The 19,518-nt window shown below is 47.0% G+C and overlaps 1 protein-coding gene across 1 annotated transcript; it reads right to left on the bottom strand.

The window, feature by feature from the left end:
* Nucleotides 1-3,865: 3,865 nt before the first annotated feature.
* Nucleotides 3,866-19,234, bottom strand: OGFOD1 (2-oxoglutarate and iron dependent oxygenase domain containing 1). Its single transcript, XM_065416792.1, has 13 exons — nt 19,078-19,234; nt 18,741-18,934; nt 16,779-16,825; nt 13,998-14,098; nt 12,979-13,095; nt 12,275-12,366; nt 10,349-10,477; nt 9,781-9,894; nt 8,865-8,944; nt 8,427-8,719; nt 7,041-7,163; nt 5,912-5,970; nt 3,866-5,231 (listed from the first exon to the last, which is right to left on the bottom strand). Exons 1-13 carry the CDS (start codon nt 19,232-19,234, stop codon nt 5,070-5,072), a joined length of 1,668 nt encoding a protein of 555 aa, XP_065272864.1. The 3' UTR covers nt 3,866-5,069.
* Nucleotides 19,235-19,518: the final 284 nt, after the last annotated feature.

The following is a 19,518-nucleotide window of genomic DNA, read 5'->3' as shown; positions in this document are numbered from 1 at the left end:
CAGCAAGAAAGTGGCATGTATTTTATGAAGGAGCAAACTGATCCTTGGTAGCAGCACGTGCAGGAATAAAAAGGGGAGCAGGGAGAAGTATCTAGGTACAAGAGGTAGGGAGAAAAATCTCTTGGACTCTGGCACAAAGAACTGTCAGAAGAAACAGTATTTTGGGCCAGTATTAGTTAAAGGTGGGTTTAAATAATGCAGTAGGATGGTGGATTGGAGTGTAAATTTTTATGCCAAAGCGGATTTCTCCTATGAGCTAAAACAGTTAATTGATGTGCCTGACCTGAATTGCATCCTCAGGATCTGTTTCCTCATGCTGCTTCAGCAAGCCCCTTCCCTATGTAATTATCAGTATCTGCATACAACAGGGCAGGGAGAGAGGTGTCCCTTATCTCTGTGGGGTTATATGCGCACATGGAAGGGGATTCTTGGATAGCTCCTCTGTAACTAACAGGTTTCTTATGCAAGCTCTGAAATAGAGACAATGGTGCATCATCCACCATGGGGAGGCTAGGGAGCCCATAGCTGGCTAAAAAGGAAATTAATTCTTGAAATCTGTTTTAATCCTGAGAACGGCCCCTGTCATTAATACATCCCCCTCAGTATGAATTGTGCTGGCAAACACAAATCTGCCATTTCTGATTAACAGGGTCTAATGAGCCACCCATTCCATTCTGGGTTGGTGAATTTTAAAACTTTATTATGGAGCAATCTCTAGGGTTAATAAGTCTTGGGATCTCCGCCAGCCACTGTATTTGGAGGAAAAGATTCCCATAGCTCCAATCTCACTTCTCTTGTTCTACTTGCCAATTCCTCATGCTTGATTAGTTTTATAGTGAGTGCAGTTTGTTCAACAGCTAGACAGTGGCTTTGATCAGCAGGCAGACCATGTTGTTGTAGCCGGACATGCTGATTATCAAAGCTACATACCATGCACTTTCACGCCATCCTGTCTCCATTTTTGTATCTGTGGGCAAGCTGTATTCCCGTAGCATTGTCAGTTCCTCAGTACTAATAGTCCAGATCTGTAACTTGGCCAATTCCCCACCTGTATTTGGTACGAAGACAGGAGATTTGATACTTGCTGTAAGAACATATTTTGAACTCCTCTTGCCTAACATCTCTTATCCTAAAGGATGAGCCAAGCTATGCAGCACCGAAATAAAGCGACTCAGCTGGGATGCCGAAGTAGGCAACAGGTCAAGATAAGAAGAGCAGCGTTCAGTGGAACCTGCAGTGACCTCCAGGAATTCATAATGCTAGAATGACACACTGGTCACTACATGCACGTGTGTGTGAACCTATTAAACTGTACTGTGGCTTCATAACTGCACAAGGGACTAGCACTTCTCCACACCCCAACCTACATTCCACCCCCATATGAGAGAACTCTTGGGAAAAACCTGGCAAGCTTGTCTTTAGAGCACAAATGTTTCTCCCCCCCACACTCTCCTACAGCAACCTGATGAGAAATTGCACCAGAACCAGTGCCCTCTTAACAGGAACATCTACGCACGAGTGATTTTTCAGTGTCTCCAGTTAAGTTTCAGCTTGGAGGAAGTAATTAGAACTGACAATTGACAAAAGGTCGTTCAGTTCCAGTCCTGACTTCTCCAAGTCTGAGGATGCTGTGCTATCTTATTCCTCGTTTCAATCAGGAAGAGATGTAAAATCAGACACCCACTATGATGTGTGTATGAATGAGGATTGTTTTTTTTTTTTTAAGTCTCCTTCAATCTAGGCTATAGCTACTTTGCTCTGTCTTGCTCCATAACAAAGTGGTCCTTTTGTTGTCAGCTACTTGACAAAACTGCTTCCATCTAATACAAATGAAATTGCTGCATTGCCAATGCTTGAATTACCCAGAAGCCAGGTTGTATGTTTCTAGTGTCAAATGCTGGACTCTTGTCTCTTCTGCAGTGGAGGAATCTGGTGAGGAGCCTGAATGTCCTCTTAGAATCATTAGTCTGAGCAATTTAAATGTTGCATAATGGTTTATTGCCTGGTACGTATCCCTTCACTGCAGCTCACAGCATGTCCCACTTTGTTCATGTAACTGCTAGTCACTTGCATCTTTTGTTCTTCCTCTGTGTCACTCTTCCTACTCCCTTCTGGGGCATGGGTACGTTTCACATTGATGGTATCTTTCTTCTGAGGATCAGTGCATTTTACAAGCAGGGCCAATTTGAACTACCTTGCCAGAATTTCAGTATCAGAAAACAGAGCCTGTAGCTAGGGATATTTGCTGGATAGTCTTTGTCAAGATTAAACAAAATGTTTTTTTTTATTTAAACATTAGCTAATGTGATTTAAAACACCACTTAGAAAATCCTGTATACAGTAAATGCCAAGTGCCTGCCTCCTGCATTTCAAGTAATCTTGGGACTTGTTCTTTCCAGCACACAGCTTTCCACCCCAAGGCCCAGCTTACAGGGAGCAAGGGGAGCTGTTGATTTTTAGCTCCCTCAGTGCCAGTTGTTTCTAAAGTTATTTTATGCCATACAGCTGAGACGCACCGATATTTCATAGAGCACAGAGGTTAGTTTATCTAGTACAGCCCTTGGAGGCTTGTTTCCCTCCACTGCATTATCTAGGCTGGTTTCACACAGGTTCAGCTTCTAGCCTGTCCTGTGGGAGGCTATTCCACAGACTGCTGGAGCTCAGCCTTAGGAGAAAGTAGTTGTTACACAGAGTAATCAGCTTTTCCATACAATCAGCCTTTCACTTCTATTTCCAATGCCTGGCTGCAGTCTAAACATTTCCTTGTACTCTTGGTGCTTGCAGCCCTCACATCCTTGTAGGCGATGATGTGCTTCTCCCTTGTATTTTAAGCCACTTGATCAACTTTCCTTTTATGCATGGAAAATTGCACTGCACAGTAGTTTCAGCTTTGGCATCTCAAAGACTGGACAGAATCGATTTCTCAAGGATAACTATAGACCAGGAAGTGATACCCAACACGGAAGAAATGCAGCTTGGCTTGGCATTTACCCTAAAGTACCCATTCAAGATTTGGAAAGTGTCCTGACCTCCATTAGGGTTTGGTTCTAGTTTTATACTCATCACAACTGGCTTAAAACAGCACCATGGTTTAAACGTTCAAACCAGCTGAGAAAGCCTTTTGGATTATTTTTTTCTAAAAGATCTGCTACAGGAATTATTTGGGGGAAGTTCTCTTGCCTGTGTTATACAGGGGGCCAGACTAGATGATCACAATGGTCCTTTCTGGCCTTGGAATCTATGAAACCAGTCTCTACCTTGCACAGAGAAACCAGATCATGAAAGCAAGTTAGTTAATTACACAAAGCTCTGGCTAAAGCTAGATCATGTGCAGAGAGCAAACTGCTCGCTGTGCTCCAGCACTTCGCCATTTCTGAGCCCAATAACCGTCCTGGGTTACATACCCCGAGGAAGTCACAGATCTCCACAGAAACTGGGGGGGGGGGGAGGGTTGGGGGGGAGCAGGCTCCCTCCCCATGCTGCTTCATCCCACACCGAGTCGGTATGCGAAGGCATGGACGTGCATGTTTCTCTCCCACCCCAGCTCAAGCCCAGGGGCTATATTCCATGGCTTAGATGGATTTGCAAAGGCATTAATTGCAGCAAAAGCACACGTGTGTAAGTCAGTTACTACTGAAGGTGCAAAACACCTTCTAGGCAATGCAAAATAAGCTCAGCACCAGCGTGTGCAAAGCAGTAGTTAGTCAGCTGTACAGAACTCAGACACACGGTTCCTTCCTGAGAGCCAGCACGTTGTGTGACAGCACCAGTGAGTGGGCGGATAATGCCTCACCGCTTCAGCAACGTGGCACGCCTAGCAAAGTCAGAACTGCACCTCACATGGGGACAGCAGGTCACGCCAATCTGCTTTTAAGATTTTATTTTAAAAGCATGTACTGCTCCTGTCATGGCTGAGCAACCAGTGTCCTAACTAGCCTACTGCAACCCCAGGGGCCTGGGGTGACTAGATGGAACAAGCTGCGCAGAATGCAAAATTAGGTATTCGGCTACGAGAGTGATGGAGACCACGCCTCTGCCCAGCTAGAATTAGGCCACAGCTTGAAGGATGATGGTGAGAAGACACACTGGGGATGGCAACCCCACCTACTGTATTTGCCAAGGAGACAAGAAGGGTGGATAGGCCCTTAACTATGTTTTTTCCACCAGCCCACATTATTTTAACCCCTGCTTATATCCTCCCACTCCCCTTTCCCTGCTCACCAAAACCCTCTGGGTTTGTTCTTTGTACCAGTACAAGTAGACTGAGGCTGAAGGCTCCCCCTCAACTATCATCTCTCCCCACCTCGTCCCTTCCCAGATATACAAGGTTTCACTTTTTTCATTGGGGGGGAAAAAAAAAACCACATGTTTTTGGCAGACATTTTCACAAGCTTCTCTCCTGTACCCACCAGCTCCTAGATAATACAGCAGTTATGTACTATTTCTCACTGCAGAGGGAACAATCAGGCCCCGGAAGAGATATGGCTTGCACAGCGGGGAAAGTCAGGAAGTCCTGGTTTGGAACAAAGCCTGGTTCTTTCCTCCTGATGACCAGTTGAAGGCTTTGGAGTATAAATCTGTGCAGTGCTCATAGCAGTCACCAATTTGGAGTTACATAAAGTCTTGATGTGCCTCATGGCAAGATGTACATTCATTGCAGGGCTCTTCAGGAGAGCTGGGCTGGAACGCTATGCAAAGCAGCTATTCAAGAGTGGAGTGTTACGGATCCAAGTAAGACTCCCTCTGGTGGAGCAGCACCAGAATGTGAGAGTGAGTAAGAGTTAAGATCGGACAGCAGAACAGTGCTTCCGTTTGTTATTTAAAAAAACAAACAAACAAAAAAACCACACCTATGAAAGTCACTTGGACTTCAGCACCAGCATGACAGCTCATATGCTGTCAGGTGAAGTTTGCTCTCAGCCTAAATCAAATCTAGGCTCATCAAATGGCGCCAACCGATCCATGCATTACAGATGCTGCTACTAAGAAGCCAGTCCAGGAGCCTATTCCAAACCCATTACTGTATCACTAAGCCATTCCCTCTCAGAACATGACCATGCCAAGTGCCGTCACTCATAGTAGACAAAAGAGAAGTCCCAGAATCCAGCTCTGCTCTGTTGTTTTTTTGGACGCTTCAAGCTACGATGGTTAACATACTTCACAAATTTCAAAGTCTCTTTGTCTCTGTAAACCAAGGCCAAGCAGTTGTTCTCTGGATTCACCGTCAGCAGCTAGAACAGACAAGGGAGATCTTGTTTTGGTGTTCTTGGAGGAGGAAGCAGGAGTTATTTTCACAAAAACAATTTTCAAGATCTTATTCACATCAGAACCAGCGCCAAAATAAGTTATGTTACAGCAATCAGCTGGAGAATATCGTGAGAGCTTTTATGCTGAATACTGCCACCAAGGCATGACTCCAGCAGAAGCTTGAGAATAAACGACACAGCCTGCTGCATATTAAGACCCATCAGCTTAGGTTCTTTATTAGACAGTTGTCACTTGCCTCATCTAAAAGGGGCCTAGCACTGACCCAATATTACCATTGTTATTATGGAAGCACCCAGGGGCATCAAACAGGACTGGGACCCTGTTGTGTTAGGCGCTGTACAGAAACAAAGGCAGAGATAGAGTGTAAGCTCTTCGGGGCTGGGACCAAGACAAGCAACCCTCAGAAAACATGGCAAGTGCGCAGTTTTTACAGACACACACATTTCGGGCCCAGCTGTGCACAATAATCACAGCCTACAGCCAAGATGGGGAGTATTTCATTGCTCCCCAATCCTGGAACTGCTTCGATGTTCTCCACCTCCCCAGTGTAGGTTAGAGCAACCTCAGTGCTGCTCTAGCACTATGCCCCTAGGAACAGGACTGCTGGCCAGGGCTTAAGTAGCATGGTGTGTTCAACTCTTACCTCTTCATCTTCACCCTTGGCAATGTAGGATGTAAAGCCACCATACTCTGCATCCCAATCTGAAAAGGTGAAATAGAAGAGAGAGACTTAGAAAGCTCAGGGCACTCTCGTACTCCCATACTCCCACTGACCCACTTAGATCAGTAGCATCTCCACCCTGCTCTCCAAAATTCTTGGGTACCATACTACCTCCAGTTACCTATGGCCAGTGTTGTCATGCAGAGACATGGGCTTGAATCAGTATCCCTCACTACCCACCAGGACCCCACACACCCAGGAAGAAGCAGCTAGACCCTCTGTGGGTTTCACACACACGGAACAGACACCTCCCAGTCATTTAAAGAGTCAAAGGTTTTAGTTGCAACTAGGACATTGAATAGGATAGGCCTGCTGGTCCCAGCAGCATGCTCATATTGACTCTGGCTTGTGCATCCCCAGGGCTGCTGGCAGTTGACCAAGACGCAAAAATACTTCTGACCATTTAGGCTTCAGTTTTCAAAAGTGACGAGCTAGTGCCTGACTAGCTAGCCCTGCAGATAACCTCCCACCCCCAAATTCACTCGTTACTTTGGAAAAATGCAGGCTTCAGTATTGTCTTTTTTTAAAAAAATCTACACATGAATTTAGTGATAGTGTCACATGAAGTGTCTCCAAGGGAACAGCCTCTCTACTCCCCTGGGGGTGGCCTCGTCCCCCAGCCGCATGCTCTTGAGTCAGGATTCCCCTCAGAAACTCCCCCTAATCAGCTGGATAATACTGCAAGACGTGTTTTGTTTCCCCAGAGGGCTGGCAAAGTGCCCTGGCCTGGCCCGGCCCAGGGAGTCAGAGGATCCATTGGGAAGTAACCTAGCACTACTGTGTGGTAGTACAGAGCCAACTACTGTGGGACTGGCCTACGTCAGCAGTCCGAATCCTGCTGCGAATGACTATGAGCAGGGACGCCAGGCAACATCACTTAGAACTGGGAGAAAAGTAGGAAGGAGCCTTCTATTTAGAGAACAGCATGAAAAGTTTGGTGGCTTCAAAACTGCTGAAAATGTAACAGATGAGGCTAGATGATTCCTAACAGAAGTCCCTTTTCTTTCCCCTTGGCAGCAAGGAAAGGGAAGGCTTGGATCTCCCCACATACCTTCGCAGCCGCAGAAGAACAGCAGGTCCAGGGCAAACTCTGTGATTTGGGTGTCATGGACTAGAGTGTAATGGCCATTTGTCCAGTGCCTCAGCTCCCCCATGCACATGGGGACACTTGAGCCTAGGTAGGAAAGCAAGAGTCTAACCAGCCTGAGAGGATACAGCAGCTGCACAAGAGCTAACATCTACCGCCCCAAAGAAGAAGGCAGGCAAACAAGCTCTGCATCTTTATTTAGCCTCTGAAATACCTCCTCTGTAAAGCAGATAGATTTGGGTCCGGAAGCCCCAGTGGGAGATGAGGAGAGGAAAAGGCCACGGCCACCATCAATTTCATTCCCAGGTCCCCGCAGGCATGTGCCTTGCGTGTGCCATGTTTGAGGGGGGCCAGGAGCTGCCATGTGATAAACCCAGGCAGGGCTAACATATGGAGTCCAGCAATGCTCTTACCAGCCTCTGAAAAATGGAAGCGCTCCAGGTGGCTTTCCTGTCTGTGGGGCTTTCAGCTCAAAACTTCAAACCCAGCATCCTCTGTATGGGCACCCAGGCGCTTCAACAGGAATAGGGTGTTGCCCCAGACTCCCCTCCCTGCACTGGTGTAATACTCAGCCGTCCCAGGGATGTGCAGATCAAGTTGGGGAAAGTGCTTTGGGATCCCTCAGGATGTGGAGAGACCTTCCGATTCTGAGGGTTTGGCAGCCCCAGTTTATTATTCGCACCCTCCCTCCCCTACACCCCATGGCCTCTTGCTTCCTCAGTCAATCACAATGTTTCACAATAGCCAGAATGAATGGGAGTGGTTAAAAACACAGAAGGGGAGGAATGGAAGTAGTGGAGGCCATGGGCTAGGAGTGTAAAAGAGGAAACTGATTTCCATCACCACCAGTGCCCACCAGGAATCTTAGGTAATTTAGGGTGCAACAGGGTCTTTCACAGAACAAATGTACTAGGAAAATGTGGGTGTAAAACCACATTACAAGTGGCAAAGGGTTCAGGACAGGTGTGGTTCCTGAAGCTATTTAACTCTTTCTAAACAGTTTGACTAGATTTCAACTTGATGAGGTCACTTTAAAATACTGTTATTAAATGTGTAACCTGCAGAAAGTCATTGACTCAGGCCAAATGCTTTCAGAAGCAGCCACTGATTTTGGGTGTCCAACTTCAGACATCTTGAGCCTGATTGACACAGGTGCTGAGCCTCACCACTTCCAGTGAAGTCAATGGGAGCTGTGGAAATCAGGCTTAAGGTGGGCACTCAAAATCAGAGGCCACTCTTAAGCTGACTGTAGCCTAGGGGTGAAGGCAATGGGAGTTCTGCCATTGATGTCAATGGGGACCAGGTTTTCACTCTAGTTCTTTTAACTCCAGCCCTGCTGGCTTTACTTACTGTTCTCTGTATCACTTTCTTTGGTTTGGGGGTCATTTTCAGGCTGATCTACTTGGTCAGCACCGTCGTTGGCCTTTTGACTGCTTTCTCCTTGCTTGGGTTTGGAAGAGCTGTGTCCAGTGCAATCTGCAGCTCTTCCTTCTTCTCCCTCCTCATCATCAGAGGAAGCCAGGAAGTGCAGCTTTAGGCCTGTGAAGTTGGAGAGCAGCAGGAACAAGGCCTCGGAGTGGAATAACTCCAGGCACTTCCTCAGGACATCCGGAAGGCTCCCCTCCTCAGCCTTCTCATAACATCTGGAGGAGAGTGAGGATGTGATGAGCAGATAGCTGGTAAGGCTCCAACATTCAGACTAAGGAGAATACCTGGTAGGCACCTCCCCAGCAGAACATGGCTGACCTAGTTAACCAGCAGGAGTCAGCAGCACAGACACAACACTACCTTTTATTGGGGGGTCCTCGGCTGCTCCATTTGATGTCTTCTTTCTGCAGAGCTTCACACACAAGCTGAAATTTCTCTCCCTAGGAGCCAAACACATTGCAGAACCCTTTAACACACATCTGCTCCACAAGCTTTCCTGGTGCATTAATAGTAGCTGCTCAGTGCTGTTGTGTGAGGCATCCAGCTTTAGTTCTCTGAACTGCATTTGTCCCCCACAGCCCAGCCGTGGCTAGATGAATCAGGGGGCTGGGGTGGTGGTTGTGATCCTCCACTGCCCTGCAGCTTGTATTATCAATTACACCTGTGCAGAACGGGCATGAAATGCTACTAGATTAGCATCCTCTGCACTCACACAGGTGAGCGCATTCCCCACTTTACACAGGTATATGTGACTGCACAAAGGGCCAGGCAGGGTGAATCAGACCCAGGACCCACAGCCTCCATAGGGATGCCAAGTCACAGAGCATAGCCTCTACTGGTCATGTATTTCACAAGTGGTGTAGCAACCCTTCCTCCCACCCAGTGCTTCTTGCCCAGGAGACTAGCCTATATGACACAGGGACTCAGGGTAGGGATTCCACCAAAAACAGGGCTAGGGGACAGGCGGCAGAGCAGGGACGAGAGAAAGGACCACGAGGAGTTGGAGCAGTGTTTGTGGTTCAGTCAGGGTGTCCCTGTGCAGAGGAGGGGCTACAATCTATATAACTTCACCAGGATAAATCGGGGGGGTTGCAGCCACCATTTCCTCCATTCCTGCCTGAAGCCACTAAGAGGAGGAAGAAAGACCAGCTGGATCTCGGCTTCTCAGCTGCACAAATGACCCACCGCATTCACTACCAGTTCGTGCTCCACGCAATGCCCACCAGGACCACAACTGGGGAACAAGCCCACACACAGCACATCATCCTGGACCCACCTTAAGGAAGTTCTTCAGGAGAAGCTCTGATCGCTCCTCAAATTCCTCCTGGATCTGGGCTTGGGAATCCATGTCCAAGTAAACTGGGTTGATCCACTCATACAAGATTTCATGCTGAAATAGAAACGACATCTCAGTTTGAATGCTGGATTTGAGATTACACAGATAATGGGACTTCCCCCGCACAATGGCGTAGGGCTGGACCATCCCCTTATTGCCCACGGCATTTGCTGCAGACATTTGCAATGGGCACAGAATTCCTTACACAAAGCTCTCACTAGACCTACCCCCACCACCAAAATGGAACTCTCCAGCCTTCTCCCCAAACCAGTCGCTACTAATACAACCTTGCACTTTTCATCCTTGGTCTCAAAGCCAATGAATGGATGGGGGAGAGGAGGAAGTTAACGGTTCAGTTTTAAGCATCCAAGAGATTGCTGAAAACAGTGAGGAAAAGAGGGAGTTGTAAAATTCTAGGAACCCACTGCCTCAACTGTGTGCCTTCTAAGTATCCCACAGACATGAAGGAGGCTGGGTGGGGGCGAGCAGATCTCTGCTTTTTGCTTACATCGTATGGGAGATGGGGACTCCGGGGCAAGAGGGATTCAATGTAGCGGGGAGGCCTTGCCACCGACGGGCCATGAAACCAACCACTCACAGACAAGCGGCACTTCCCTTTGGTCAGAACTTCAGACACCTGGAAGGAAAAGGTGAGAATCGCATTACGATTAGCATCTAGTATGTGTGTATTATGGCAATGCCTAACGGCCCCAACTCAGCTCAAAGCCTCATTGTGCGAGGTGCTGTACATGCACCTAGTAAGAGAAGTCCCTGCCCCCAAAGAGTTTACAGTCTAGGCAGACAAAGGTCTGGAGACAGGAAGGATTATTGTCTGCAATTTAGATGGGGGAAACGAAGTAAGTTTAAGTGTTTTGCTCAAGTCTGTAGCAGGACCATGAATTGAACCCCAATCTCCTGTGGCCCAGTCCAGAGCCTTAACCCCTGAACTATCTTTAGAGCCCCTACTCCCGGGGCAGAGCAGGAGCCAACAAGAACTATGGGATAAATTTTTTGCTGCTTGGTTTGCTAGATTACTATTTACCATGATCTGCAAAACTCAGCTGTGATGTGGCTAGCCAGGAAACACAAAATAGGGTGCCCAGGACAGGTACTATGGGAAGCAGTCACAGTTCATGAGCAATAGCCACACGGTAATTTACATATGTTTATTTTTACCTTTAAAAATATACTGTAGAACCCTCTCTCATCAGGATGCAGTTGTTCCACTTGCTAAGGGCGAAGTTCACCTCTGTGCAAAAGACCCAGGCATTTAATAGACTTTAATAGGCTCCCTGCACTGGGGTGAATTCCAGACTGGTCAGTGGAAGTCAGGGGCTTCTGTATTGTGATGAGACGACTGATTAGTGCAAAATTTGACAAGAGCTAGTCACCTCAATGTGGCTTAGGGTGAAATTAACTATAGGTGTTAATTCCACATTTCAGGATAATATAGTGTCCTAGGGGGCTTTGAGTAATTTGGGGTGGTGGCAACAACTCCCCAAACCATTTGATAGAAAACAAAGATGCCACCAATATGCTAAGTGTGGTGGGTCACTGCTGTGCTAGGAGGTGCTCTTGTATGCCAGCTCACTTCCAAACTATGAAAAAAGGGAAGCCTGGACCAAGATTCAGAGATGTGTTTGGAAGTAACAGCAAAATGCTCCTTGCTGGATGTTTGAGAAAAGGGATTTTTGCTGGCTTCTGCTGTGAGGGGTTTGTATCATGCTGACCCTCACTCAGCCATCCAATGGCAACACAAAGGCACTTAGATTCATCAATAAAAGGGTCAAATGAAGAGATTCAACGATTACAAGTACTCTAGGGGATAAGTGGTGAACTCTATGTCTGGGAGCCTTTGACAAAAGCACTCCCAATACAGTCAGCTGGTTTTTTAAAGCCTATATTAACAGTGTCAATGACTGAATGCAGGACTTTGAATGTTGCTAAACACGGGACTAAGTTTCAGTTACCAGGAGGCAGTCACAAGGCTAAGCTATGAATTCACATGGCTTTACATGCCTACAATAAGTTGCCAACGGATAACAGCTCGGGGAATGACCAGTAGGGCTTTCTGTTATTTATCTCACTTGTATCTTAAATAAAACCCTATGCCACAGAGCTGAGCACACGGCTGGCCTATGTTAACACATTCTCATTGCTGTTTCCCCTCCGACCCCTTGCTGCTGCGCGCCCCACCCCGTGGTATTTTCTGGTGTCCGTGAGATGGTTTTATTTAGAACTCACAGAAAGAACATGACGGCTGACACTGGAGCCAGGATGTTATTCAGAGCCCTTGTCCTGCTCTGTGGTTGTACAGCACCTAGCACAATGGGGCCTCCGTTCTGATTGGGGCTCCTTAGGGTGCTACCACAATACACACAATGGATGCTTACAGCAATCACACTGGGTTGAAGAAAGAAGAGTAGCTCCTTGCCTGGTGGAAAGAGACAGGAGACACTTCGAAGAAGACCAGGGAATTCCATGAAGGGACTAAGGACTTGACGACCCGCTGCGGCTGAAAGTGGCCTGAGCAAGAAAAGACCGCACATGCTCTTTACAGTCAGACATGAAATCCCCATCTGCCCCCACAAGCCCCTTTGTGCTGGTTCCAGAACCACTTGGGACTGGTAAGTCTGCAGGCCACATAGGAGGGAGCTCCAGAGTAAGAAGCTGGCCTGGGAGGCCTAAATGCCCATCAGGGTGGGCATCTCCTCCTGCCTGGATCTCAGTCACTGAACAGTCCAGTCCACAGAGGGTACTGGGCAGAAGTGTGGCTACTGGCATCACCCCCATCCTGCCACCCTCACCTCCCTCTGCAGCTACGAGTCAGAAACAAAAGGTTGCCCTCTTCATCTACACACTTCATGTCCCCCCCCACATCTGCTTCATCCCCCAAAGGCTAGTCCTCAAATTGAGCCATCACCAGTAGCACAATCCCGAGTGACAGCTTCACTTGTCTCACTCTGAGACATTGGTCACTGCAATACACCAGCCTCCACCTGAACGAAGCTGCTTCTCCTCACCCTTAACGGTGTCTTAACGGTGACTGCTATGAAGACACACAGAAGCAAAGTGTTCCAAATTCGTCCCTATAACTGACATCCTCAGACATACAGAGCCAAGGGACCATGAGCCTACCGTCTGTGCTGTACAGGTCCAGAGTGCCCCCGTCGCTCTTCTCCCACGGCGGAACCAGGTACAGGATGAAGGCAATTCTCCGTCCCTCCAGCTCATCGTCATGGCACAGCAGGGCATCTGCAATCACAAGCTTTAGCAGACTTGCATAGGGTTTGCAGAATTCATTCATTTCAGTGGCCATTCCCCATCCCTGCACCTTTGAAAGAAAATCCACCCCCTTCCCTGGGGCTGCATCCTCACCTGGCCACAAGCCCATCTGATTCATAGACCTCGTAGGTGTAATTTCCTTGGACTCCATTACAATGACATCAGCTGAACCCGTCCATCAAAGTGCGTAGCTACAGGGTCCTCCTGCCACCTTCCTCTCCTCTCCCTACTGCTCAGTGAGAGGAAATTGCTCAGCTTCCCTGAATGATTCAAACACTGTCTCTTAAAGCCACAGTGGCATCAAAATGCACTTTGAGCGAGTTCCCTGCTGGCAAGAAATGCTGTCCTGACAGTGCTGGTGACTGAAGGTCTACTCAGCCAGGACAGCATGGGCAGTACCAGCGCAAGCTTCCTTCTCTCCACTCCATCGATTTGACTCAATCTTAGTCCAGGAGAACCACTTCTAGGGGGAGTCTGGTGTCTGTGACCCACTCCGTCCTGGGCCAGCACGGGGACCCACATGACAAGATAAGATATTCGTGACAAACACCAGAAAAACCTTAACTTCTAGAATTTGAACTCCTAGCCATCCTGGGGCCATTGGACTGGCCACAAACACTGGATTTCTTCAAAGACGGGTGGCGGCGGGGGGAAGCTCTTGAGTTCACTGGGCCCAGTTTAAACTATTATCAGCAAAAATACCCAGGTATGTCACTTCTTCCATTTTTTGGCCCCGACTTGCTTCTTGCCTGAATCTTTGCTTTGCTGGATGACAGCTTCCAGGAGCAGGAGTTCCCAGGGAGCTTTGAAACTGGGGTCCCCTTGGCAATGCTCTCCACCCCCTCCGAGGAGAGGGCACCCTGCTCACTCACCTGTATACTCATACTTAGCACAGGACAGGTCAATGGTTGGTTCCAGCTCCACCTGGGTAACTGCAGACAGCCACTCCCGGAACTCTTCAAACAGAACTTTCCTGAGAAGACAAGCACACAGCAAATGGGACATGCAGCTCCTCAGCATTAAAGGTTTCCTAGGCTGAGGTGCTGCAGCACCGAGTACATTGTCATATAATTCCTGCCAGGAGTCCTGCATTCGTGGGCAACCCTACAACAAACATCCAGGAGTGCAGCCCCTGTGCTGCTGAGAAACATTTACAGCAACAAAGCAGTTGAGGATGGAATTAGTCAGTAAAGAAAGAGATGAAAGTTTCAGACTTCTAAACAACAATTTTACAGTGCTAAAAAATAAGTGTTTTGGGGGAACGGAGGGTGAGAGGATTGAAATGCTAATGGGGAAGCAATCAAGGAGGAACCTGAGATGATCATTAGAACTAGGTGGATGGGGGAATCTATGCAATTTCTTTCCCCCTCCCCCAAAACAGTAAAGCATATAGTATACAGCTTGAGTTAACTGGCCACACAGTTTGGAGATAAATGGGGTTTTTGTTAAGAGACGATGTTAGATTTAACAAGAAAAACCAAACCAAACCAAAAAGATGCATCAGGCAGGTTAGATATGGTGGACGGTTACATTAACATGGCAAAATATAATTAAAATGATCACATACACAGAAGTGACATGCCACTTTACCCCATCTAAAGGATTTGTGTGGGCCCTGGACATTTTGTAAGTTTCTGAGTATACAAATGTCAGTTATGAAAGCAGGTTGGGGGGGGGAGGGACCCTCAATTAGCAAGTTAAATTATTTTTTATTCGACCACTGGGAAGTAGAGAGGGGACAGCCTCCTTTGACAGATATGGCAATTTCCTGAAATATCTTTGCGAGATCTTATTGAATTAAGTTTAAATAGCTTTGGAGTGATGTATTATTGTAGGATAGTATGTAACTTCTCTAGAGGAGAGACGTAGCCAGTGTAAACCCTGGGAAGTGTTATGAGCTTCAAAGGTCTATTTTAAACAATGTGCCAGACAAGAACACACTTTTAGGATAATAAAGCTACGTGGGTTTCGCAGAAAATCTCTAGGGAGAGGCGTATGCAAATATGTCCCCTCTGGTTATGCAAGAACTCAGCCTTTTGAAACTTCACCCTGAGGAAGGCACCTTTGTCTTCTGCTCACCTGTTAGACGAGAACAAGATCCAAGGCCCAAACCGTATAAAGAAAAGCATGAATGATTCATAGGGGTTCTTGTTCGGACCTAACAGCTGTTATGAACTTGTAACCACAGGAAACCCCTTTGGTGGGATTTGAAGGACTGATCACCTGCCACAGCCCTCAGAGTTGGGAGGTGATTTCTGGTAAGCTTATTAGCAAAAATGTTTTTAATATGTTTTAATATGTTAATAACTTTTCTCTGTAATGCTTTCACCTTAACAATAAATGCTTAGAAAGGGCTGTGTGGTAGCTTATAACTGTGGGCAACTACACTGTTTATAGCCTCTTAGGAGAAAGCAAAGCAGCCCTGTTTAGGCAGTCTGATTTGCTGGGGATATCACAGTATAGGTAGGGAACTGTGCAGCCTGGGAAAACCCCAGTCAGGAGGGAGAGAGATGCAGTTCTCTGCCCAAGTGAAGTGACAGCTGAGGAGCTGGGAGCTTAGTGGTACCACGAGGAGGAAATACAGGTGCAGTTGCCCTGAACTGTGACACCTCTTCCTGACCTGAAATGGCCAGAAGTAAATGGTCTCTAACACCAAATCCACCCTTGGCCTCTCTCAGACTGGTACTAATTTGTTATCTTGTGAGCAATCTCAGGAATGATTTTTGTGGTGTGGGAGGCCATTGACCAGCCATCTAATGCCAAGGACTTTCCATTAATATAGACTCGGGATGGATCTGAACAGGAACCCTTGAGTTTAAAGCCCATTGGGCTATTAAACCCCTCTGTCAGAAGAGAAGTTGAGAATAGAAATGCTGCAAACTCTTCACTACAGCATTGCTCCGGGCTAAGCTCTCACTTCGGTGTCACTTCAAAGAGGGATTTCAGCTTTCAATCTACGTCTTAGATTTTCCCTTCAAAGCTCCATTCACTGACCTGTCCAGCATCAAATCCAATCTTTCCTTAGCAACTGCCTGCTGTTATAGCCACCTCTACAAAAGAGTGAGATAATCAAACTGGCAAAGCCAGTGCTGGATCTGTTAAGGCAAACTATCACGTTAGATCCATTCATTAACATATACCTTACAAGGTGAGGGATGCACAACTTCTCTGCTTTGCCTGAACTGTACTCCCCTGTAACACGTGTCTCTTTAATAGGGTATTACACTAACAGCTAATTGAAATGTTTTGAACAAAATGTTGTGTCATGGAAAAAAACTGCCTTTTCCCAAAAATGAAATTTTAATGAAAAGCTCACAAAAATTTTGACAATATTGATAATTTTTTTTTAACTGTGCCTTTTTTTCTGGTATTTTTTCCTGAAATGTTTACTGTAAACATTATAAAAATAGTTATAGAAAGTTTTTGGTAAACAAAAAATTCTAGCAATAGTCTTTTAAAAAACGGTCCCAATCCACTTAAAAATATATCAGAAAAATAATCACGAAACATTTACGTAAGAGAGTCCATTTTGAACAACCCTGAAACAGGATTTTTCACAATTTTTTCACAAAATGATTTTCATTTTCTGGCCATGTCCCTTTTCTAGAAAAGGGTGCCTGATCATTTGCCATGATTTACAGGAGCTATTTTACCTTAATGCCGAGATGTGAGGCTCTTTTCTCTTCGTCAGATCATCAGACTATGGACATGCATGGAAAATAAGAACAATTATTTCATTTAGACTGTGCTCTAAGTTACAGTTGAAATGATAACTAAGGACAGCACTTAAAATAAATATTTCTAGGACCATCATCAGTGTAACTTTTCTGCGACTATTCTGGGAACAGGAGTGCAGAATGGATAGCAGAGGGCCCTCACAGGCAAAAGTGGAATTAAGTAACCCAAAAGTTATTAGGCACAATGCCACCATCACCGATGCAAGTTAAAGGTCTCAGGGCACCAGTCCAAGACTGTGTAGCAAGGTTGAGTCACTGACATGCCAAAGAAGTGTCTGCACTTGGGAGGAGAGTATCTATATTCTAGAGCTACCACACCTCCAAAGAACCTCGATGTTCAGCATTGTACAGGACGTAGACATAGGAATTTCTCATTCAGATGACAGAGATGGAGTGACAGCCAATTTTCAGAGGGCCAGGGGTGGAGAAACCAGAAAAGAACTACTACTGTCTAGTATTTAGGTTTAAACCTGCATTCTCCTGCAGTTCTGCAGAATTAGAGCTGCAGATGGACTCATCAGTAAATACTATTTCATGTTCATATGGATATAGACAGACAAGCAACACAGCACAAACAACCCCAAGAAGAATAATCTTCCTTAGACTGCTTTACAATTATAAACTTCAGAGTGCAATAGGAGGGAGCTGGTAATATGATCAGAGCAGAAGACTGGGACATAGGCCTTAAGGGGTTTCACTCCCAGCTTTGCCATTAACTTGAGATCCCCTACAGACCACAGAGACAATCATGGCACATATGTAGGCTTGGCAGAATTCAAATTTTAAAAAAATAATTTCAACAGATAATATTGATCAGGGGTTCTCAAACTGGGGGTTGGGACCCCTCAGGGGGTCGCGAGGTTATTACATGGGGGGGGTCGCGACCTGTCAACCTCCACCCCAAGCCCCACTTTGCCTCCAGCATTTATAATGGTGTTACAAATTAAAAACACTTTTTTATATATTTAAGGGGGGGTCGCATTCAGAGGCTTGCTATGTGAAAGGGGTCACCAGTAAAAAAGTTTGAGAGCCACTGATATTGATTTTAAAGATTTTTTTATTATATCGATTTAAATTTTTACAGTGGTGCAAAATTATGGGATTTAAAGATTTTTTCCAATGTTTATTCATTTGAATTTTCCCAATTGCAGGAAACTGAATGGGATTGGACAATAATTATTTAATGACCGTAGACATTGATATTCAAAAAGTTAAAGCTTTATAACCATTAAAACACAAGTTGTCAATGTCACTTGTCAAAATATACCAAGTAAATATCCTTAAGTCAAACTCTAATAAGTTGTCAAGCAGCATTTTTCTTACTTTGCTTATCTGTAAATTTCTATTATTATTATTATTGGAAATATTTTTGTTGGTTTTTTGTGTATGGTGAAATTGAAATTTACTGATAAAAACCGAATCCTTCCAAGCCTAGACGTGTGAGATCGATATAGCCAAGTTTTCCAAAAGCAGTCACTGATTTTGGGTGCCTAACTCTCAGAACTGCTTGGTTCTGATTTTCAGAGATAATGAACACCCCAGACTTCAATTAAAGTCAGTAAGAGCTGCGCATTCTCAGCACTTCTGAAAATAAGGTTGAAAGTACCTCAAATCCGGCATCTGAAAACGGAGCCACTCCACAGTCAGTGGCAGCTTTTGAAAAGATTAGCCCTAGAATGTGGTCTTGCTCATCAGTTCACAGCGTTGCCAGCTGTTACGTGGTGGCAGTCACACATTCTGCAGGAGCGGTAGGCGGCTTAGCTCACGTTTGTAAGCACTTAACGAGGCTCTGACAAAGGGGCTCTGGAAATGCACCGCGTCGCGCTCCGATTTGTGCCCTGGGGATGAAGACGCAGAGGTCCTGTCCCGGAGAAGCACCTGTTTGAACTTGTACAAGTCGTTGCACTTCTGGTGGCAATCCAGGTCCAGGAGCTCCCGCTGCAGCCCGTCCAGGAAGCCCGGGCACAGGACGAAGTTGGGGATCACACCGTGACAGAAGGGAACAGGGTCCACCGCGATGGCCTCTGAGGGCGGTAAATGAGACACGGTGAAGCTCAGCCCCCACCTCGGCCCTGGCGCTCGCCCCTGCCCTGCCCCCTCCTCCCCGGGCCGGGCCCTGCCCTGCCCCCTCCTCCCCGGGCCGGGCCCTGCCCTGCCCCCTCCTCCCCGGGCCGGGCCCTGCCCGCGCTCCTCAGCGAGTCCCCGGCCCCGGTACCGTGGTTGAGCGGCTCCCTGCAGCCCCAGGCGGCCCCCGCCTTCTCCTTCAGCGCCGGCTCCCGGAGGGCCGCCGAGAACTCCCCGCGCACTTCCCGTTTGCCCCGCTTCTTGCCCGGCTCCCCCTGTGCGGGGTCCCGGGCCCGTGTTCCGCTCATGGTGAAACTGTCCCCGCTCCGGCACGCGGGGCTACAGCAAGCCCGAGGAGGCGCCTACAACTCCCAGCATCCCTCGCGCAGTCACCGGAGCCAATCGGCATGAGCCGGGAAGGGCAGAGCAAAGCTCTGATAGGCCTGGGGATGGGGCAGGGCAAGGCTACAGCAGCCAATAGGGACGCGTAGGGGTCCTGCGTTGGGAATGGGTTTAGCGGCTAGAAGGACGGGCGGCGGAAGACGAACCGTTGCCGCTCTCTATGGTCCAGGCGCTCTGTGCTTCAGTCTCT

Source organism: Emys orbicularis, chromosome 14, assembly GCF_028017835.1.
Source record: "Emys orbicularis isolate rEmyOrb1 chromosome 14, rEmyOrb1.hap1, whole genome shotgun sequence".
NCBI classification, from domain to species: domain Eukaryota; kingdom Metazoa; phylum Chordata; order Testudines; family Emydidae; genus Emys; species Emys orbicularis.
The sequence above is the reverse complement of the archived record's forward strand: the minus strand, read 5'-3'. Positions and strand labels throughout refer to the sequence as shown.

Bases quoted from the DNA above. Each gene is read 5' to 3' on its own strand.
- OGFOD1 (XM_065416792.1), bottom strand. From the start codon at position 19,234: ATGAGCGGAACACGGGCCCGGGACCCCGCACAGGGGGAGCCGGGCAAG. The intron at 9,895-10,348 runs GTAAGCAAAAAG...TTTCTATTTCAG, and splicing joins GTCCCCATCTCCCATACGAT to CATGAAATCTTGTATGAGTG. The intron at 7,164-8,426 runs GTAAGTAAAGCC...TTTCCTACCTAG, and splicing joins AGAAAGTGATACAGAGAACA to GCTCAAGTGTCCCCATGTGC.